This window comes from Papilio xuthus, unplaced genomic scaffold (genome assembly GCF_000836235.2).
Source record: "Papilio xuthus unplaced genomic scaffold, Pxut_1.1 DF825946.1, whole genome shotgun sequence".
NCBI lineage: Eukaryota > Metazoa > Arthropoda > Insecta > Lepidoptera > Papilionidae > Papilio > Papilio xuthus.
In genome coordinates, this window is record NW_013532703.1 from 3,576,227 (window position 1) to 3,595,678 (window position 19,452).

General features: G+C 33.3%; 3 protein-coding genes across 4 annotated transcripts; 1 reads left to right on the forward strand and 2 right to left on the reverse strand.

The window, feature by feature from the left end:
* Positions 1-5: 5 nt before the first annotated feature.
* On the reverse strand, positions 6-6,606 carry LOC106124408 (F-box/LRR-repeat protein 20). Its single transcript, XM_013321040.1, has 14 exons — positions 6,425-6,606; positions 5,457-5,570; positions 4,962-5,045; positions 4,541-4,648; positions 4,112-4,209; positions 3,888-3,954; positions 3,514-3,616; positions 3,167-3,252; positions 2,778-2,960; positions 2,505-2,606; positions 2,123-2,210; positions 1,817-1,941; positions 1,415-1,555; positions 6-1,037 (listed from the first exon to the last, which is right to left on the reverse strand). Exons 1-13 carry the CDS (start codon positions 6,452-6,454, stop codon positions 1,448-1,450), a joined length of 1,296 nt encoding a protein of 431 aa, XP_013176494.1. The 5' UTR covers positions 6,455-6,606; the 3' UTR covers positions 6-1,037; positions 1,415-1,447.
* A 1,349-nt stretch (positions 6,607-7,955) lies between these two features.
* On the reverse strand, positions 7,956-13,058 carry LOC106124411 (uncharacterized). The gene is made up of 7 exons (XM_013321047.1): positions 13,041-13,058; positions 10,866-10,955; positions 10,434-10,560; positions 10,012-10,079; positions 9,513-9,612; positions 8,720-8,856; positions 7,956-8,380 (listed from the first exon to the last, which is right to left on the reverse strand). Exons 2-7 carry the CDS (start codon positions 10,933-10,935, stop codon positions 8,133-8,135), a joined length of 750 nt encoding a protein of 249 aa, XP_013176501.1. The 5' UTR covers positions 10,936-10,955; positions 13,041-13,058; the 3' UTR covers positions 7,956-8,132.
* On the forward strand, positions 13,051-19,452 carry LOC106124410 (ganglioside-induced differentiation-associated protein 2). Of its 2 annotated transcripts, none has more exons than XM_013321045.1 (9): positions 13,051-14,039; positions 14,602-14,694; positions 14,946-15,098; positions 15,754-15,887; positions 16,304-16,439; positions 16,806-16,942; positions 17,698-17,829; positions 18,121-18,207; positions 18,619-19,452. In XM_013321045.1, exons 1-9 carry the CDS (start codon positions 13,458-13,460, stop codon positions 18,737-18,739), a joined length of 1,575 nt encoding a protein of 524 aa, XP_013176499.1. In that variant the 5' UTR covers positions 13,051-13,457; the 3' UTR covers positions 18,740-19,452. The 2 variants fall into 2 exon arrangements, with proteins under 2 accessions (XP_013176499.1, XP_013176500.1); XM_013321046.1 differs by having other exon boundaries at positions 16,307-16,439.

A 19,452-nucleotide genomic window follows, 5' to 3' on the forward strand; every position in this document is an offset into this window, starting at 1 on the left:
AATTAATAACCGATTTTTTAAATCACAGCAAATAATTAACTTGACTTGGTCATAAATTTAAGAGCCAAACAAAATTCAAAACGTCGTTAAAACTTTTTTAAAAGAAAAATATGGTGTCAATAAATGTTTTTATAAAACAATTCAGTATCTATTTCTTATTCTGATAAATGAAGCGTATTTTTTTCATTACTTTTTTTTAATTGTATATGAGACGGAATTTTTATGAATTATTGTGTTTTTTTTATTTAAATTTTATTTAAAGTTCGTTAGATACGATTAGATATAAGTTACACCTAGAGAATAATATGAACACATAACATACCACGTGGCAGAGTCACTACATTTTTTTTTATTTAGAATAGACAATTAGCGGATCCAGGGTAGGGCTTAGGAGGTTCAAGCCTGAAGAAGATTTAAAAAAATCGTTCTTGAAAAATACGTAGCTACAATTTAAGTATTTTGTGATTTTAAAAGTATGGAAAAATAGTGTTTTTTTTAATTCTGATCGCACTAGAAAGGAGGCTATTCCTCCCAAACTCAGAATCCTAGATCCGCCAATATTTAAGCTAACAGATATCTGGAATACCATCACTAATTTTATAAAATTAGCTCATACCATCCTCTTAAGATCCTTTCATAGAAAAATAGACATAGATCCATTATCCATACATGTTACCAGTTTTGTTGTACTACCCTCATTTTCATTTTTTTCTTCAAGTTACTTATTTTAATATAGATTAGGATATTTATAGCCAAGAGAAGAATTGAAGCGTATTACGGTAATGCGTATTAATTTTGTATGGTTTCAGAATATTGTATGTATGAATTCCTCTGTAGATTTTATTATGAGTAATAATTCTTCAAATATTTATCAATCTTCAATGGTTTTCGTCCTTTTCCTTTTGTCAAGTTATTAGTTTAAAAACTTGTTCAAAGTTTTTCGGGCATTCTTCGATGTTGTCTTGTCAGTGAGTGACCAGCCTCGATAAAGTGAGAAGTTACCACACCCAAATTGTAATGAACATCATGAAGGAAATCTGTAAATAGTTTTATTTATTCTTATTAAAAACTAGCTGTTGCCTGCGACTCCCTCCGCGCAAAATAAAAAAAAATTAATTGTTTTTCCAGACTAAGATCTATATCTATGCCAAATTAATCATGATCAATGCAGCCGTTCTGGAGATACTTTCTAACAAACATCCATCCATCCTTCCAACTATGTCCAAACATTAGCAAGATGTGCGTATGTACTTAGTTATCGTAAAGTTCCAGTTTACTGAACTGAACAAATTTGATAAAATTTTACATGTTACAGGGTTCTTTTTTTAATTTCGCGCGGGTAACTGCTAGTTACAGAGATGTTGTCTCTATTTTGTGAAAGAGAATGAAAGCGATGGCAATATGACAAACTGACAGTGCATGCGGTCTGTGCTGGGGTGGAGGGGTCTCATATGATGGCGCAGCAGCGGCAGTAGCGGGGACGCGCGCCTCCACCCGCCGCGGGGGGCGTCACTGGCGCGAAGTACGCGTGCACCTTTATATTGGGCAGGTGGCTCTGGAATACAAACAAAATTATATTATAACAGGTCATAGTATTCTTCCAATATCTTGGCGATTCAAAGTGCCCTCACCCCGCATTCTTTTACGTTACATGTAAAATTTCGTAGTGACTTATGTGATGTTCCGAGCCGGCAACATATTTGAAAGATATTATACACAATATAGAAACTTTGGTTTGCACATAAAACCTTCCTCTGTACCCTCTTGTTAGTTTGTCCGTGTTGTTTTAATATTGTTTTTGATATTGTTTGCTTACCCTCAATTTCCTAATAGCATTCCTGGTCACCATCTGACAGTCGTACAGTTCGATGAGTTGCAAGTTATGACACGAAGTTAAATGCTCTAACGCCCCGTCTGTCACCAGGGGGCAATTGTCTAAACCTGAAAATATTAAAAGTAATTCTTATATAATCCATACATGAAACGAGCAAAACATATATTTTGTAATTACGTTAAAATTATATATATAAAATTGATGATTCTAGAGATATCTTTAAACCAACATCTATCCATCCAAACATCCGCATTTATAATATCAGTAAGATAAACAGAATATTATTACCTAATACAGTGAGATGTTCCGCCGCGCACGGTGACATTGACAACTGTTTGATTCCATAGTCAGTTATCAGCTCGCAGTGGGACAGCGTCTGGAATTTTTATTGATATATGTTTATAACAAGATTTTAGCCACACAGGATTTAAAAAAATTACACCTGTGGATAGTGTAGATTCCCTACAGTAAAAAATGATTCCAATCGGTTCAGTAGTTTTGGACCCAATTAAATTCAAACAAACAAAGAAATCTTCCTTCTTTATAATATTAAGAGTATATATATATATAATATAATATGTTAATTATTTGACTATGATTATGTACAGTAGAATCATAGACAATTGGCAGACATTGAATCTTAATGATCTTAGAACAATTACACACTTACCAATTTCTCGAGTCTCGGGCATCCCATTGAGAGATGTACCAAAGTTGTATCTGTTATAAGAACACATTCTTCTAAATCCATACGCTCTAGCATTCTGCAATTCTGTTAGAGGAAGAAAATTACTTATTAACATTACTGCCTACACACTTGAAAAAAAAATTGTCAGTCAGTACTTATGCGCCTGTGTGTGTACACATATTAATGCAAGTGTCTCTGTACGTAGTAATGTTCACTACGAAGAGTGTGTTAGTGCGTGTGTGCATGTGTGCGTACCCTGGCGAGCGCCTGGAAGCCGGCGTCAGTGAGCTGCGTGCACTGGGCCAGCTCGAGCGTGGCGAGGTTGGGGCAGCGCGCGGCGAGTGCTGCCAGCGCGCTGTCTGTCAGCCGCGAGCACCCCGACACGCACAGCCGGCGCATCGCACCTCCAAGCTTGCATATCGACTCGTCAGTTAAATTCTACACAATAAAAAAAACACATTAAAATAGGTCACCTGTGCTAGCCAGCTCATTCATTTCGAAGCGATTTCATAAGTTCAAAAATGTATAGAACTGACAAAAACTTTCGATATGTCACGTTGGTTCGAAGTTAATGTCCACTTTCTACCTTATCACATTTTACTACAAATTATACTGGAAGTAAAAATTAAGGAAAAATGACTTACATCGCAGCCCTGTACATTGAGAGCTTCTAAATCAGGACAATGAGTAGCCAGACTCGACACAGCTTTGTCATTCACATTTTTGCAGCCTGGAAAAAGATATAACATATATAATTGTTTCCAAATATCTTAACAGATCTTAACAGACAGTTTTACGTGTGTTGGGACGTTACCGGATGGGGGGGGGGGAACATAGAGAAACGCGCTGATGGCCTTTGACTGCCAAAATATTTGAAATGAACTATACTTATAGTGTAAGAGAACTTATTGTTAAAAATACAAGTTCAAAAAATCTTTTATTTATCTTTTTGACTGTTCATGGAAAAAGAAATCTTTTTTAAATAAGTTACCTCTACAAATGAAGCTCTTTAATTTGGGACAGCCCCGGGCCAGAGCTTCCACACCATTGTCTGTTATAGATTGACACCATGATACATTCACATGGGTCAACAGCTGCAAGAAATTACATACATACTGAAAACTGCTGGGTAAAGTGAATATTTCTGGAATTAATTAAATGAAAAAATAAATTACAAGTTTTAAGTTTTTAAATTGCTCAAGTTGCTTCCAGTAAATGTTTTGGCTATGTTTACCTTTCGATACATTTTTACTAAAGTTTTAAAACAGGTCTATTATGTGTTGATTATTAAATATTATTCTAGTAATATTGCATAAGACTGTTAGATATATAAATGTTATATATTATTTATATTTATCAACTTACAGGACAACCATCTGAAAGTGCTTTTAAAGATATATCTGTTATACTTGGACAGGAATCAAGGTTGATTCTGTAAGGAAAATTTAAAGTTTAAAATATTGTCTTCAAAATTACATTATATAAGAAAAAAATATTGTAAAGTGCCAGAATTACGAATACCCTATACTTCCAAAAGAAAAAAATGTTAATATTTTTTATTTACATATGTTAATTTTAATCATACATACCTTTGTAATTTACTACACCTTCTGCCCAAGGCTTGACAAGTCTGATCTGTCAACTTTTTGCATTTGTTCAGATTTAAGTCTTCAATATTTGGACAGGACTGCAAAATAAACATCCTATATACTGTGTTTTTACAATCGTGATATTCATAAAATCATGTATAAAAAAATATTATGCATTTGTAAAAAATAAAAAAAAGATTATTTGTTTCTTATTAGCAGTAAGAATACCAGAGTTTAAGTGTACCCGCTGGATGCTTACTTAGTTCGAAAGTCATGACTTACAGACATCATTAAATTTAAATCATTTAAATAAAAATAATCTATAAATTCATGATTTCTATATAATAAATGTACATTTATAATGCAACTGTCCCTCAAGTAAATAATACAATGCATAGTATTGTCATTTATTATACATTACAAACATACCTGTGCTAGTGTCTTCATAGAGCCGTCCGCAATACTTTCGCATCCTCGTAATGATAGCTGCCGGAGAAAGCCGCCACATCTTCGTGATATGTTTTCAATCACTGGACCCTAAAACAATACATTCTAAAGTAACAACTATCACACTCCATTGTTAAGTGGCCCACCCATTGAAAGGGAAGTAGGGCAAAAAAGCTCTCAGAATGTAGAAATTACTAAACAAATAAAATATCTATGCTATGGTGAGAACCTTTCCAAACCAAACTAACAATTTCACCACTTACAACTGTGAGTAAGTAGCTTAAGTGATATCTTTCATTAAAACTGGGATTAGTAAAATTTTAAGGAACTATTAAAAATTATGACATTAAAAAAGTTTAGTATTAATAAAACATGCACAAATATATTAGGTGTGATAGTTTACCTCTACATCTCTCTGGAAGTCAAATAAATCTATCCTCTGCCAGTTGGAACCGTCTAAAGCAAGAATGTTCCATAATTTTGATACCTGTAGTAGACAATAATTACATTAACAACCTGAACACAAATATGTCTCTGAGATTGTCTATTCAAATAAATATAAAAACAATAGGAGTGAACAATAATACTTTATGGAAGACAGAAATAAATACAAAACAAAAGTTTATAGTAAAGTTAATTATCATTTTAATTACTGATAAGAAAAGATAACAACTTTATTGTGATTTTATTAGTGACTAGATGTCGCCCACAACACTGTCCTCGCAGAATTAATAACATACTTTTGTGTTCTTCCAGAATATGTTCTAATTCTATGCCAAAATTCAGCAAGATCCATGCAGCCATTCCAGAGATACCTTCAAACAAACATACATCCATCCATCTAAACATTCACATTTATAATATTGCTAAGATAAAATTTAATGTTATCCAAAGTTACCTGAGCGCAGCGGCAGAGAGAGACTACGTCCAGGTAGGATAGTATCCTGAGCAGCAACTCTTTTGGCAGTTTTCTGTTGATATGATTGTCATCTTCACCAGAAAATCTAGCTATCTGTAAAAAAGAATTCACTAGATATCTGACATTAACTCTTTCACATCACGTGAGCATAGTCCACAATACTAGGCCAGTGTGGTAATTAACTGGAATCTGTTGCCTATTCAACTAATTAAGAATGAACTGATCATCAACTTTAATGATTATTACACTGAAATATGACATTCTAAAACTTTAATGAACTACGGCAAACATGATGAATTATCAAATAATTTGCTACAAATTAAACTTTTTACATGGTAATTATAAATTAATTTTGTGAAGTGTTTATGGAAAATACAGATAACAAACAAACCATTTTTTTAATCTTAACCATTTCAATGATATCAAACAAGTAGTGAAATAACTGTTTCTGTTATATGTAAGAAATGCAAGTTAATTAAATTTAACAAAAAGATTGTTAGTGGTGCCCATTAAAATTTTCAGATCCTCTACGTAACGGTATTAGACATTAACGCGAGTTGACTGCACGTTTAAACTGAGGTCAATACACTAAGTAACAAAGAAATAACACGTTCTTAATCATAATACACCTAAAAATGTTTCAAATAAATCCTATCAAAACGTTGTAAACATAATGCGCTGTACTTTGGATACCGGGAAAGATTAAACATAAGCAAAACTTTAAAAATAGATTAGTACTAATATTTACTATACTCATGTTCTTTGATTATTTTTCTAAAATTCTATTCTAATAGCAATAAATTTGTAGTATATGTAATAATTATTCTTTCAAATTGAGACTTCTTTGTTCTCGCAAGCGCTAGGCCCTTCGTTCTTGTAGCGCACTTCGATGTCAGCTGTTTTAATCAAAACGAAAACAAACAAATCAGAAAATCAATTAGACTTACCTCAAATTTATTCCTTCCGGAATAAGACATACTCGGATATGGTGTCACTTTAGCCACAGTGTAGATTTTTGATACACTGGCTCTAAAAATGAAAAGACACCGACACTACGTGACACGAAAGCGGACGGCTTAATAAAATTCAGAATTTTCTTTGACTACAATGGCCGAAGCCGAAGTTCGTTGCTATATTTCAGGTACATTCGAAACTTTAAGAGTTGAAATTAAATATTAATTATTAATTTCACACGTTGTATCCCGATAAAAAGTTAAATTTATTGTAAATAATATATTTCCTTTAAATTACGAAGGTTTTTTAATGAAACGATAATTTTATCTCTTCTAAAAGTAAATTCTACATCTTCTTTTCAGAAATTTGAACGCACACGACACTATACAAACTGACATGTGTCAAAAGTCACCAATAATATATTTCCAGCGCCATCTATTACGTGAAGTTCAAAACAATTAGAAAATATGGAAGAATAAAATCGGTTAATCTTATCCATATTAAATTATAATTCATTATTACATTCTAAACAACAGCATGTTATACAAGTATTACAAGTCTCAGTCAACAATCAATGAATCAAAGATTGCTCCTTCATCCAATGGACTCGTGCATGGATAAAATACTATATAGGTAAGTGTATACCTGCACATTTGTAAGCCTGCAATCTACGTCCTATCTCATACTCATACCATGTTGTCTAACTAGTTCTCAGAGTTAGTCAGAAAATAATTAGACAGTTAATTGCAAATGTGCAATTATATTTAAATTAGACAATGTTGCCTTCATTTTCGTTAAAATATTATCCAGTAATGATATGTGTAACATCTCATATTTTTAAAATAATCCACAAAGAACGACGAGAAATAGTCGACTTACGTATAGTCAAAACAATAACATTATATCAGCTGCGTGCAGATTCTTTGTATGTTTATGAATTTTATAGTATTGTTTTTACTTATACGCAGTATTTTTACAGGTGCATTTTATAAAGGGAAAATTAAAGTAAATTATGTTTTAAGCGTACGTAAACGTTTCTCTTATAGTCACTATTGTTAGTTCTGGTCGGATTTTTTTTTCAAAATGTATTTTTTGACTTTAAGTGACATCTGCAGCACGCCGAGTTGGGTTGCACAGACCAGCTACTTAGCTTAACTTCTTTTTAAGAATAACAATTCTCAAGGATGCCTCAACTCGTGTAACTTCAATAGTCGTTTACTTTTTGTGCTCTCAAATAGCAATTTACGTAAACATGGGTTTTTACTGGCTAAACATTCGAAAAAATATCGTACATAGGACACAAGCGACAACCACAATATGCCGCCAACGGCATATTTCCTAACATTTGCATACGTATTATATGGATTCGGCAGCATACGGTTGACGCCGGTGGCCGATACAAATCGCGGCTGTTCGCTTGTGCGGCCTGTGTGTTGCGACCCTTACGGGTTCTACTTGTACAGTCTTCATAAAATGCTTTATAGGATATCGGAGTTATCAGTTAGTTAAATAAAAAATACAAAATTCTAGAACAAACAAATTATATTAATTAGTTTTTATCAAAAGTAACAAAGTTCATTAAGCAATAACAATGATACAAGAGACATTACAATCCGATATGTCCAGGTTAGTCGTACATATTATATAGTCGAAATTATTCTTTGATATCGTCTCGCACAGGCCAATATTAAAGAAAACATATTAATTTTGATTGAAAAGATGTTTCGAGTTAGATAGACTTTTTATATTATTCGTGAAATACGATGTGTATTTCTCTGCGGAATACCCGTGTAATTTAACTTGATGCGGTTGGTACGCGTTTGATTCTCGTACCATGTTTTTATCGAATATCGGGTACACCGTTGACCTCTTCCTTCGTGGATTTTCTTGCATCTGCTGACTGGGGTAGGGGTCCACGAAGCGACGTCCGTTAATATCGTTGCCATCCGCTGTCGGGAATATCGTTGGCTAAATTAATAAAATATCAATGTTAAACTATTTCTCGATATGACATAAATAAAAATAATAAGCAGTTCTACACAGATTATATGACAATATTATTATGAAAGCTTCACAAGTGCTTGTCAAACTTTTGTGCTCTGTAATAGAATAATTTTGCTCAAATATAGAGAAATAATTGTTTTGATATAATAAATTAAGCCACCAAATAAACATACATATATAAAATTAAGATATTATTACCCATTGAATTGAATCGATAAATTATTGTTTTTTTTTATTTTGATTTTTTAAATAATCGATCCACTCAATGGTCAATAACACCGTACTTTGCTTGCCTGCGCCTCTGCTGTTGAATATCCCCGGTGCGGACTGCGTCTGCGCCTCACCGCCAACCGTGTTCTGTTGAATACTGCCCATGCCAACTACCGCTGGATTGGGCTCGTTCTGCTGGCCCTTCCATGGTCTGCAAATTTTAAATATTTGCACATTTTCTAAAGTTATAGATAGCTACAAGTTATAGATAGAAAGTTAAAACAAAGGGTCACTATTGAAACAATAACTTATTATAATCAAAATATATACAAAGCCATAATATATTATATAACAAGCTAAAATAGATAATATACCACCAAAAATAGACCCTTGTTGGACTGTGACTTGTAAGTGGCTAACCGTGTGGCTCGCGTATATACAACCGTCTCATTTGCACCAACGCTTGTACACAGCTTTCTCACTCACTCGGTCGTCAGTGAAATGTTGACACGATCGCACATTGATTAGAATTTCGCAGTTACGTGATAATGGGTAAGTAATAATGCAGTTTTATTGATTGTATGTATGTATTTAATTTTAAGTACTTAATGTGTAAAACATAACTTTATATGAATTTGTAACATAAGTCCGCATCCACATTAAAGTAACACTAATCTAGTTGGCAGATATTTTTGTATCGTTGGAACAAAAATGTATTTGTGTAAAGTATTATTGTAGACTCTCGAGTCGAATTTCGAAGATTTTGAATGTGAAACTTGATATTTATCTTTGTCACATGTCTCTAAGGATTGGTGTAACTAAGGATTGGCTTCTAAACCCACAAATGCCATGTTTTGTCGCACTCACTTGTCAGGGAACAGTTCCCCTGGCTGTCCTCTGGTCTGCACTATTCTCTCACCGTTCACTTCAACAACACATCTCAATCTCGCGCAACACGTTGGGAATTCTGAAAATTTAACCATCCTATAATAAAACTATCTACGCGTCATAACCTAGATAAGCTAGAATCCAGAGGACCGCAATATTTATCTCGCTTATGGAGGTTTCTCTCTAACCCGAGTTCCTTGAGGAGATCGCCTGTCGGGACCGTACAAAGACTCTCGCTTATCCAGGTTCAAGTGTAGTAAAGTCATGTCTTCTCTATAGCAATTAATGAAAAAACAGACAGAGTAGCGCGACTACTCGATTAGTGGAAAAGGGGCTTTAGACAGTACATTATATAAATTTTCGTTTAGGGCGCCCTTAGCGATCCAAAGAATGAATTATAAGATAATTTTTCTATTATGATATTTTACAAAAGTTTATAGCGAAATGGATATAATAATGGAAAAAATATGTCACATACCAACGTTTTCATCTTCAATGTACTCATGACATTCTAATGCATTTTCTGGAATTTTTGGTTTTCGGCACCTAAAATTTCACAAATTAATTATTTAAATATCGTATAGAGTTAAAGTTATTTTAAAAAATAAGAGAATACAAAATACTATTTATGCTTTATCTTTATATCAAGTTCAAATAATTTTAAAGTTTGAGAACAATCGGCTTTAAAACAGAAACGTTTTATAAAATTTTCGAAAATAAGATATTAACTTACTATTTTGAATTTCGAAAATAAACTTTTTTTTTATTAAATAAAATCTTAACCGGATACATGAAATCGATCTATTAAATATAATATTGTTTATCAATTTTTTTTTTCGAAATAGGAACAATAATTCTACTTACACTGGTTATAACAATGAATAATTAAAAGAACATTACCCAACAGCTGCAATGAAATATTTCCCGTCTCTTATTTCACATCTGTATCTATGGCATGTGTAATGATCGGACCATTCCTGCCAGGGCTGATAACCTTTTCTAGAATATTTATCCACGCATGCTTGATCTGTTAAAATACTGGCGATTAACTAACGAAAAAATAGCAATTATTAAAAAAAAAACGACCGACTGATTATGTACAATTATACAACCAAGAAAGCAACAAGAACCACAAATGCATAAGAATTAAAAAAATAGCCATTACTTTTAATAAAAATACATATTAAAATGGACATAAATGTATTTGTACTAACATGGGTATGTACGTACCAGATATACATAGGTCAGTCGGGCGAAAATAATTATACAATTATAAAGAAAAGTACAAGAAAACTTAAATAAATATAAAATAAAATATATTTTTATACTTACAACTGACATCTTCGGTGTGTATGCCTGGTACTATTAAATACGTTAAGTATATTAATGCAAAAAATTGCATTTTTAAAAAAAGAATAAAACCTAGAATAAAAAATATATATTAGATTGAAGACGTTGATGTCCGTTCGAAAAATCAAACACCAACTGAATTATAACGCTCTTCCGCGGCCTAAAATACTATTTTAAGGCAGACATTATTTAGAAAACATAAGAAAACCGACACCAGAAGTTGTAAAAAGAAACTGAATTGTTATGTGAATCTTTTTCGCGCTTCCTGAGTAGATCTAAACAAATGAAGTGTTATAGGTAAAACAGTAAGCTATGTTTTATGTTTCAAATCTAATTTTGTATTACAAGTTGACTATCAATTAATTTCAAGGTTAAAACTAGATTAATTAGGTTTGTTAAGCAATGCATACACATATTACTTTATAAATAAACATAATAATTAATTTAAAAACATACCTATTTTATCCGATAACTTTTTTTAAAATAATTAAATCCTACCGTTTGATCGCAGAGGCTGATAATAAAGGAATAAACCAACAAGTGACCAATGGCGAATTGTTTTGAAATCAAAATGTATATTCCAAGAAATGCGGCTGTATGCAGTCGTAAGGTCGATTGTTAAGTTTTACGTAACATGTTTCAATCGGTTGAAAAAAAGTTACAATTCAATCTACTTGTTTTTCTTTTTAGTTCAGTGAAGGATTAGTAATTTTAACTATTTACACTACTGCGATTTAGGTAAGTTAATTAAGCAACCTCCTTGCATGTACAAAAGATTTTAATTAGATGTACAACGGAATTCGCTAGTTCCGTATGGGGGTTGGAATTGACAATTGTCTCGAATGTGTCGTCACCTTTATAAACAATTCCATGTTTTATTAAAAAAAAAAATGTGTCTAGGTTTGACTTCCAAGATTCAAACTTTATGGCCAAACTTCATTAGATTGTGTCAGGTAGGCCAATTACTGATATTTAAAATTATGTTCTGCGCAACGGCTCCTGCATGTTTAAGAGCCACCATAAAGTTTGAATGCATGAATATCATCATAATATAGTAAATGGTAGCCGGTGTCCTTTGGCGTAAAGTGTGGATCCACATTGATTCACTTAGGCCCACAATTTTATTTTCAACCAACTTACATCATGTTGTACACCGAGGGCTCAAAAGTAGAAGAAGAAATGTAGAAGCAAAAGGTTTACAGTAACCAGCATAATTTTGAAAACGTTATATGAGAAAATATATTTGCAAATCTCTGCTGTAGAGAAATTTGCCGATGCTGAAGAGGCCGATTACTGTGCAAAATTAAAATGGTATTAAAAGACTACATGATGGAACTCGGAACATAGTACCGCGAAATACAAATACTTGAAAACCCATGTACAACAATTTTATTGGTGTTTATTTAATGTTAACTATCCACATAAATTATACATTTCTCGATACTGAATGATCATCATCAGCTTTTTATTACATTTTTTTCTGTAGCTTTCTTAGAATTTATTTTTCACTTCTGAAATCGTCATGACGCATTAATTTCATCTCTTACGCAAACTATTCATCACCTCCAATCGTTATGAGGGATCATTTCACCTTTAATCAAAGTATTCATCACTTTCTATCACTATCTACTATTTATCGACCTATAGTTTGTAGGGTATATAGTCATTGGGTTACGGTAGTCACATTTATGGTCTTGTTGTAGGACATATGGTACTTTACCCTCGGTAGGCGAAAAAAAGCAAAGTTTGCTCCGTTTTAAAACAGCAACATTCCGGGACGATATTTTGAGAAACAGACATTGAGAGGAAAAGACAGTTTTCAATTGCGTTTTGTTTGTGCAGTTAAGAATCTCTACATTAATGCCTATACACCTCGACTTTTTCGGTTGTTATTTGTTACCTATGTTTCTTTTGTACATAATATAAAGAAACCCGTAATATTATGAATGAACTAATGCAGTTCACAGTTTACTGTTAGTCTGCCTGCCTGTTTGATGTTATAAATTAACTAAGCACACCTTCTTTTTATTTTAAATGAAGATTTAGATTTTACAATCCCATGAAACATATTTTTTGTCATTTTAACTATTTTAAAAGCCCAACAATGTATCAAGGGTAATATAATAAACTCATCTAACTAAAAAGCAAAAATCGTACTTTCATAAGCAAAATCGTGTGAACAGAACGCAGCTGTAATACAATGGCGAGCGATTGCGTTACGTCAATCATATCAAAATCAAATGCCGCTGTCGTATACTTGCCACTGTACGTTATGTGTATACGAATATTATTTTAACGAATCACCCTTTAAATGATAAGTTATTTAGTCAGTTTCAAGTGCAAGTTCGGTTTAATTTACTTCTACCTTATTTTTAAAAATGTCGCGCCTAATGTTTTCCTAGTTTAAAAACATACCTAATTATTTTTGTTTCAAACTCTGATATATGCCTGTTTTCGTCAAATGTTTAGAGTAGTTATCGTATATTTAACAAGTTTCTTTAATAGTGTTATGATAGAAGGAAGGTTGTTGATATTTTAATAATATAAAAGTTGTGTTTACGGTTAGTGTTGAAAATGTCTAAGCTTACTTTTAGTACACCATCAGAGAGTCCAAGGCCTAAACATCTTGGTATAAGTCCACCTAGATTAAATAGTAAACTTACTCTCACAACGAACCATCCACTCATGACATTGGGAAGTCCAGAAGAAAACTTTCCAGACTTAATACCAAAGACTGCTAATAAACTTGGTGATGAAAAAGATTTAAGTTTATCGAGCGTTGAAGATGAAAGGATCCAAAATCAGACGAATGGATATGAATTCTATAGCCTACAAATGAATACATCAAAAAATAATCTTTTCTACTCAGAAAACTTTGTTCCGACTGACAATAAACTTCTTAGTGAGTCTTTAAATCTGCAACCAGATGTTGCCAGAATTGAAGATCTGAATAAGATAGAGAGACTGAAAGTTTCAAAAAATGGGACACCTCACAATATGTTGACACCTAAAAGTAATCAAAAAGTGCCAGATGGAGAAAATGATAGTGCCATAATTAAATATATTAAAGAAAGGAATAAAATAATATCTAGTCAAAGTACACCAAAGTGTAATAGTGAACCTGTAAATATAACTCAACCGGAGGAGTTTTCAGCGGTATGTTCTGGTTGTTTATTGTTTGTCGCTTTATTTTAATTTTACACACTACAATGATGGCCTCTACCATAAAAAAAACATTAAGGTTTTAAACATTTTATTTTACTTGTTTACCAATCAGTGGCTACCTAAACATGATACAGGGAAATGTGTAGGTCGAAAGAGGATATTATTATCAATAATAAACAAGTTTTTATTTCATACATGTTTGAATATTAACAAGGATAAATGTTAATGAGATAAAAATCGGTGAGACTCATATCTAATTAAGTAATAGTGTTTTGTGAATAAAAGCTTTATAGCTATATGGGTAAGGATACAAAATATAGCTAGATATACTATTTATGAGATAGCTTATTTTTCTTGTATGTTGTGGAATCAATGATATGTTATTTGGAAACTTTAATAATGTAAGAAGATTGATAAAATTTTGTCACAATTCATACTAATTATAAATGCAAAAGTTTGGATAGATAGATGTGTGGATGTCATTATGTTTCATATCTATGCCTAAAATAACAGCAATTTGTGGTATTATGACATACATTTTTTTATATTTCAGGTGGCAGATTGGTGTGAATCTCCATCTATGTTACGTTCTATACCAAATTTTGAATTGCCAATTGAGATGTCAAGTACTATTGGCATACAAAATGTAAGTGTAAGATTATCTCTTGTGATAAAGTGCTACATTAAGAGGTTTCTTCTATACCTCTGTCAGATATGTTTTTTGTTTGTTCAATGATTTTTCATTAATCATGAACTAGGAACCTGTCCTGACTTTGTCCACATACCAACCTATATATAATATTTAGAATTGTCACTAATTTTATTTGGATTATATAGCAATTCTGGTATAGTAGAATAATGTACACACAAAAGATAATTAAAATAATATTATTCCAGGACTTGGATTCCCCTGATGTAATATCATCATCAACCCAAGAAGACAAGTCTGCGTACCAGGCATTGCTTGACCCCTACACTGGCTGTGTAGCACTTCGTCAAAGAACTGATACAAAATCCAATTCTAGACCAATGCGGAGAAAGATTTTTGTGGTATGTAGATATTTTAATACTCTCATCTCTGATAATGTAGTATAATTTTATTTCATTTACCATATAAATCTAATAGAACTATATTGAAGGGTCTGACAATAATTCATGTGTTTTTTATTATATTTATTAACATCAATATAGCTTCCTTACAGAATAACAACTATAAATATATTTCAAAATAGTTTATAATCTTACTTCTTAGTTTCCTATTTTTATTATAATATATTTTGTATAATTTTTTATTTTATGTATGAAATGTAATATATTAAAAATAAGGTTAATAAATTAATAAGTGATTATAATTGCGAATGTTTAGATGGATGGATGTTTGTTTGAAGGTTTCTCTAGAACGGCTAAGTGGATCTCAATAAAATTTGGCATATATATAGAACAGTCTGGAAGGACACACAGGCTACTAATTATGTTTTTTTTTATTCCGCGCGGACGGAGTCGCGGGTGACAGCTTATGTGGTAATAACAATGAACAATAAAAATTAACCATATATATTTTTTACATAAGCATTAATATGCTATGCAGCCAGGATCATCAAATTTAGTCACCATAAATATTTTAACCCATTTATGTTAAGCCATCTTCTGTTTGTATGTGTACCAAGTAAATGATGTATTCACAAATCATATTTGTATTTTCCAGCCACCAGATGATGACAGACTTAGTTCAGATAGTGTCAGTGCATGTTCATTGGAGTCGGAAGATGAACCACCGGAGCCTGAACCTGTTGCTGTAGACCAAGTGCAACTGGACAGTGAGGTTGATGATGCTAAAAGGTAGACATGCAACAGTCACTAATTTCTACTTTTTTTTACTGTTTGATATCCACCTCAGTATAAACTTCTGTTCTATTCTCGAATTACCGAGAATGCTCCCAGTAATCACTGACAACATCAAAGGATTGTTAGGATTCTTCGGAGAGTTGGGCTGGCTGGCTGCTGACAAACGAGCGAGCGGCCACCTGAAATCTCTGAAATAGCGAAGTAAAACTATACTATCCCTAGATGATATACGCTATTTATATGATATATATAGGTGATCATCAGCTCACTGTACGTCCCTACCAAAGTGCTCGGAGCCTACCTTAAGCCAGGGATGATAGTAGTTAGGGTGATATATAGGTCCATAGTCAACCACGCTGGCCTAGTGTGGCCTATTAGTGCCTAGGCTATTATTAGTATATTTTTTATAGCAGATCGAAGTCAACGAACACGGTGAGTGAATGCAGTGACCCGATCCCAGAGTACTCCGCGGCCGAGGAGCTGCAGGACGAGCGCTCCTGGCTGACTGTGCAGCATGGCGGACGGAACTCCACCTGTGATATGAAGGTCATTTTTTTTAATAGTTGGTGGCAAAGCAAGCAGTCACCGGATTTAACTGAAATATCTAAATGCTGCAGGCAATTTGCTAATTAAATGATTATGGATGCATGTTATATTTTAATTATATACAAGCAGGGATGTATATAAATTAAACTCCAGCTGGGCGGAACCTTCAGTTAATTCTGTGGACGAATCAGTATTAAAGTTAAATTGTTTCTTTACAAGTATTAAGTCCCGGTCAACTAGCCCTTGTCCCTATGTAGGTATGTATGTAGGCCTATGTAGGGTGTCCATATTTTAATTCATATTTTTTTTGTCTTTGTCCATTTCTCCAGAAGTATTGAGTTTCTTATTTATATTATTGTTTTATAGGTGATAGAGCCATACAAGCGTGTGTTATCTCACGGCGGATACGAGGCGAGTGGCGCGGCCATCATCGTGTTCAGCGCATGTCATCTGCCTGACACAGCGCGCACTGACTACCGCTATGTAATGGATAATTTGTTCCTGTAAGTACATACAATGTTTATATATAACTAGCAGTTGCCCGCGACTTCATCTGCATGATATTAAAAAAAAATAGTAATAAAGTCTATGTCACCCTGGGACAGTGTAGCTTTCAAATCAGTTCAGTAGTTTCGGAGTCTATACAATACAAAGGAACAATCAAATTTTCTTTCAAATTTTGCAATAGACAAAGAATTTGGAATTAAACATAACTTAGCCTTTCGTATGTTAACGCCTGTCTGTGGAGAGTCCTAGAATAGGACGATTAAATATTACTTACGGTTCCGATTTCACTAAGTGCAAAATAGTAAACACTATATACACCGCAAAATACACGCAAAACTAAACACTCTCAACGCAGTGTGTCATCGTCCCGAAACAGGACGCCCACAGACAAGAAAAAAATTCGAGCATCCCAAATTGGGGCGCTTCACACACAAGAGGTTAGGCATTGCCTCAATTACATTTTAGCTTAAAAAAATTGCCAACCTTTGTATCGTAAGCTAATCTTAGATATTACTAATAAGCAATATACAGTCAAACCTGGATGAGCGAGAAACCTCTATAAGCGAAAGTCAATATCCGATCCCGATTATCGACCTCCATAAGAAGGAAACTCGTGTTAGATTGAAACCTCAATAAACGAGAAAAATATAGCTGTGTCTTGGTCTCTCGCTTATCCATGTTCGACTGTATTTTCATACAAGTATTTTGTCAGTGAAAACTTATATTAATATTAATCGCATTTTAATTTCAGCTACGTGATATGGAGCTTAGAACGATTAGTGACGGACGAGTATGTATTGGTATACTTACATGGAAGTGCGGGACGGAGACGTCTGCCTACCTTCGCTTGGTTACACGAGTGTTATAAACTTATTGATAGAAGGTAAATTATTTAAATAAAAAAGAAATCCTATTGTAACTCTATGATACTCTGGGGAAGAATACGAATAGAAATAAACCTCATTCTTCAAAATAGGGTCGAGGCATTTCGTCTAGGAATCACAATAAAATGGTCAACAGGCAACAACTAAAACAAAATATTTAGACTATACTAAAATTACTAGTTGGGATCTTTGTCTAGGTCTAATCTAAGTTTTACGTATTCTATATATCCTAATTGGTATAGATTGAATTAGGCACTAAATTAATAATTGCATGTCCATTAAATTTTCAGATTAAGAAAAAGTCTGAAACATTTGTACCTGGTGCATCCCACATTCTGGCTGAAGTCATTCGTAGTTATAACAAAACCATTTGTCAGGTGAGCTAACAAATTATATATTATATCCAGACAAGGAATAATAAAAATATGACGAGGACTTAGGAATATGGAACTAATTTCTTTGGCTATATAAGAGATGGGATGTAGCAAAGAAGCACATTGAAGTTACCCAAGACCAGGATTTTTATATTTTTGGTTTGGCCATATTCATTTGGTTTTGAATGCCCAAAACACATGTACAAAAATGTATTGAATATTATTATCAACATTTTCCAAAAACAATGAAAGCTATGACGTCACAATATGGCGCGGATTTATGCATATTCTTATTTAAAACGTATATTATTTGATATTAAATATTTTAACTTACTCTTCCATTTAGTATCGTTAAACGATTACTAATGGAGACCACTGAGGTCATTTAATTAATTAATTGAATGTAATTTCCAGTTCAAAGTTCTTCCGCAAGTTAAGTTACGTGCGCAACCTGAGTGAGCTGATGGAGCGGGTGCCTGTGGAGCCCAACGCCATACCTGACCTCGTCAAGCAGTACGATGCTACAAGACGATAGAATATACACAAACTATGTACCTGTATTTATAAACCATAGAAATGTAACCCATGGGACTCGCCAGGGGGGGGGGGGGGTAAAAAGGGCAGTCACGGTTCATGGGGGTAAATTCCCGTCAAGCACACTATTGTTGTTTGGAAAATTGATTAGACGTCAAACTTTGATGAAACACTTCATCTATGGGTTATATATTTATGCTGTGTGTATGTTGATGTATAGTGCCATACAAACTTTATGTCCGCTCGAGATGTTACGTACTTTACATTGGGTTTCAACTGCCGTGTCATTGGTATTACATATTTTATCATTTTCAGTTTTTTTGGAAAAACTAAGACAACATATTTGTGAGAATATTTTTATATCGTCATAAAATTTGTTCAGTGCCCTACCGGCAGTAAAGTACGCCGACGAATCTCATACAAATTTTGGCATATTTTGTCGATGGCATATGTCGTAAATATTCGTGCTAGACCCCAGTATATAGTTTCACGGTTTGGTACTTTGGAACACACACAAACATATGCTTTTCTCCACTCGCAATGAGCAGATATGTTTGTTCGCGAGCGGTCATAAAGTTTGAATCTTATAATAGCAGAAGCCTTGCTGATATTTCACTATGTTTTATACCCAATGGGAGGTGGTAAGTTAGCCGAAGTATTTTTTAAGTTAAAATTAAGTAGTGATTTAGTTGCAGTATTTATTATATAAATAAT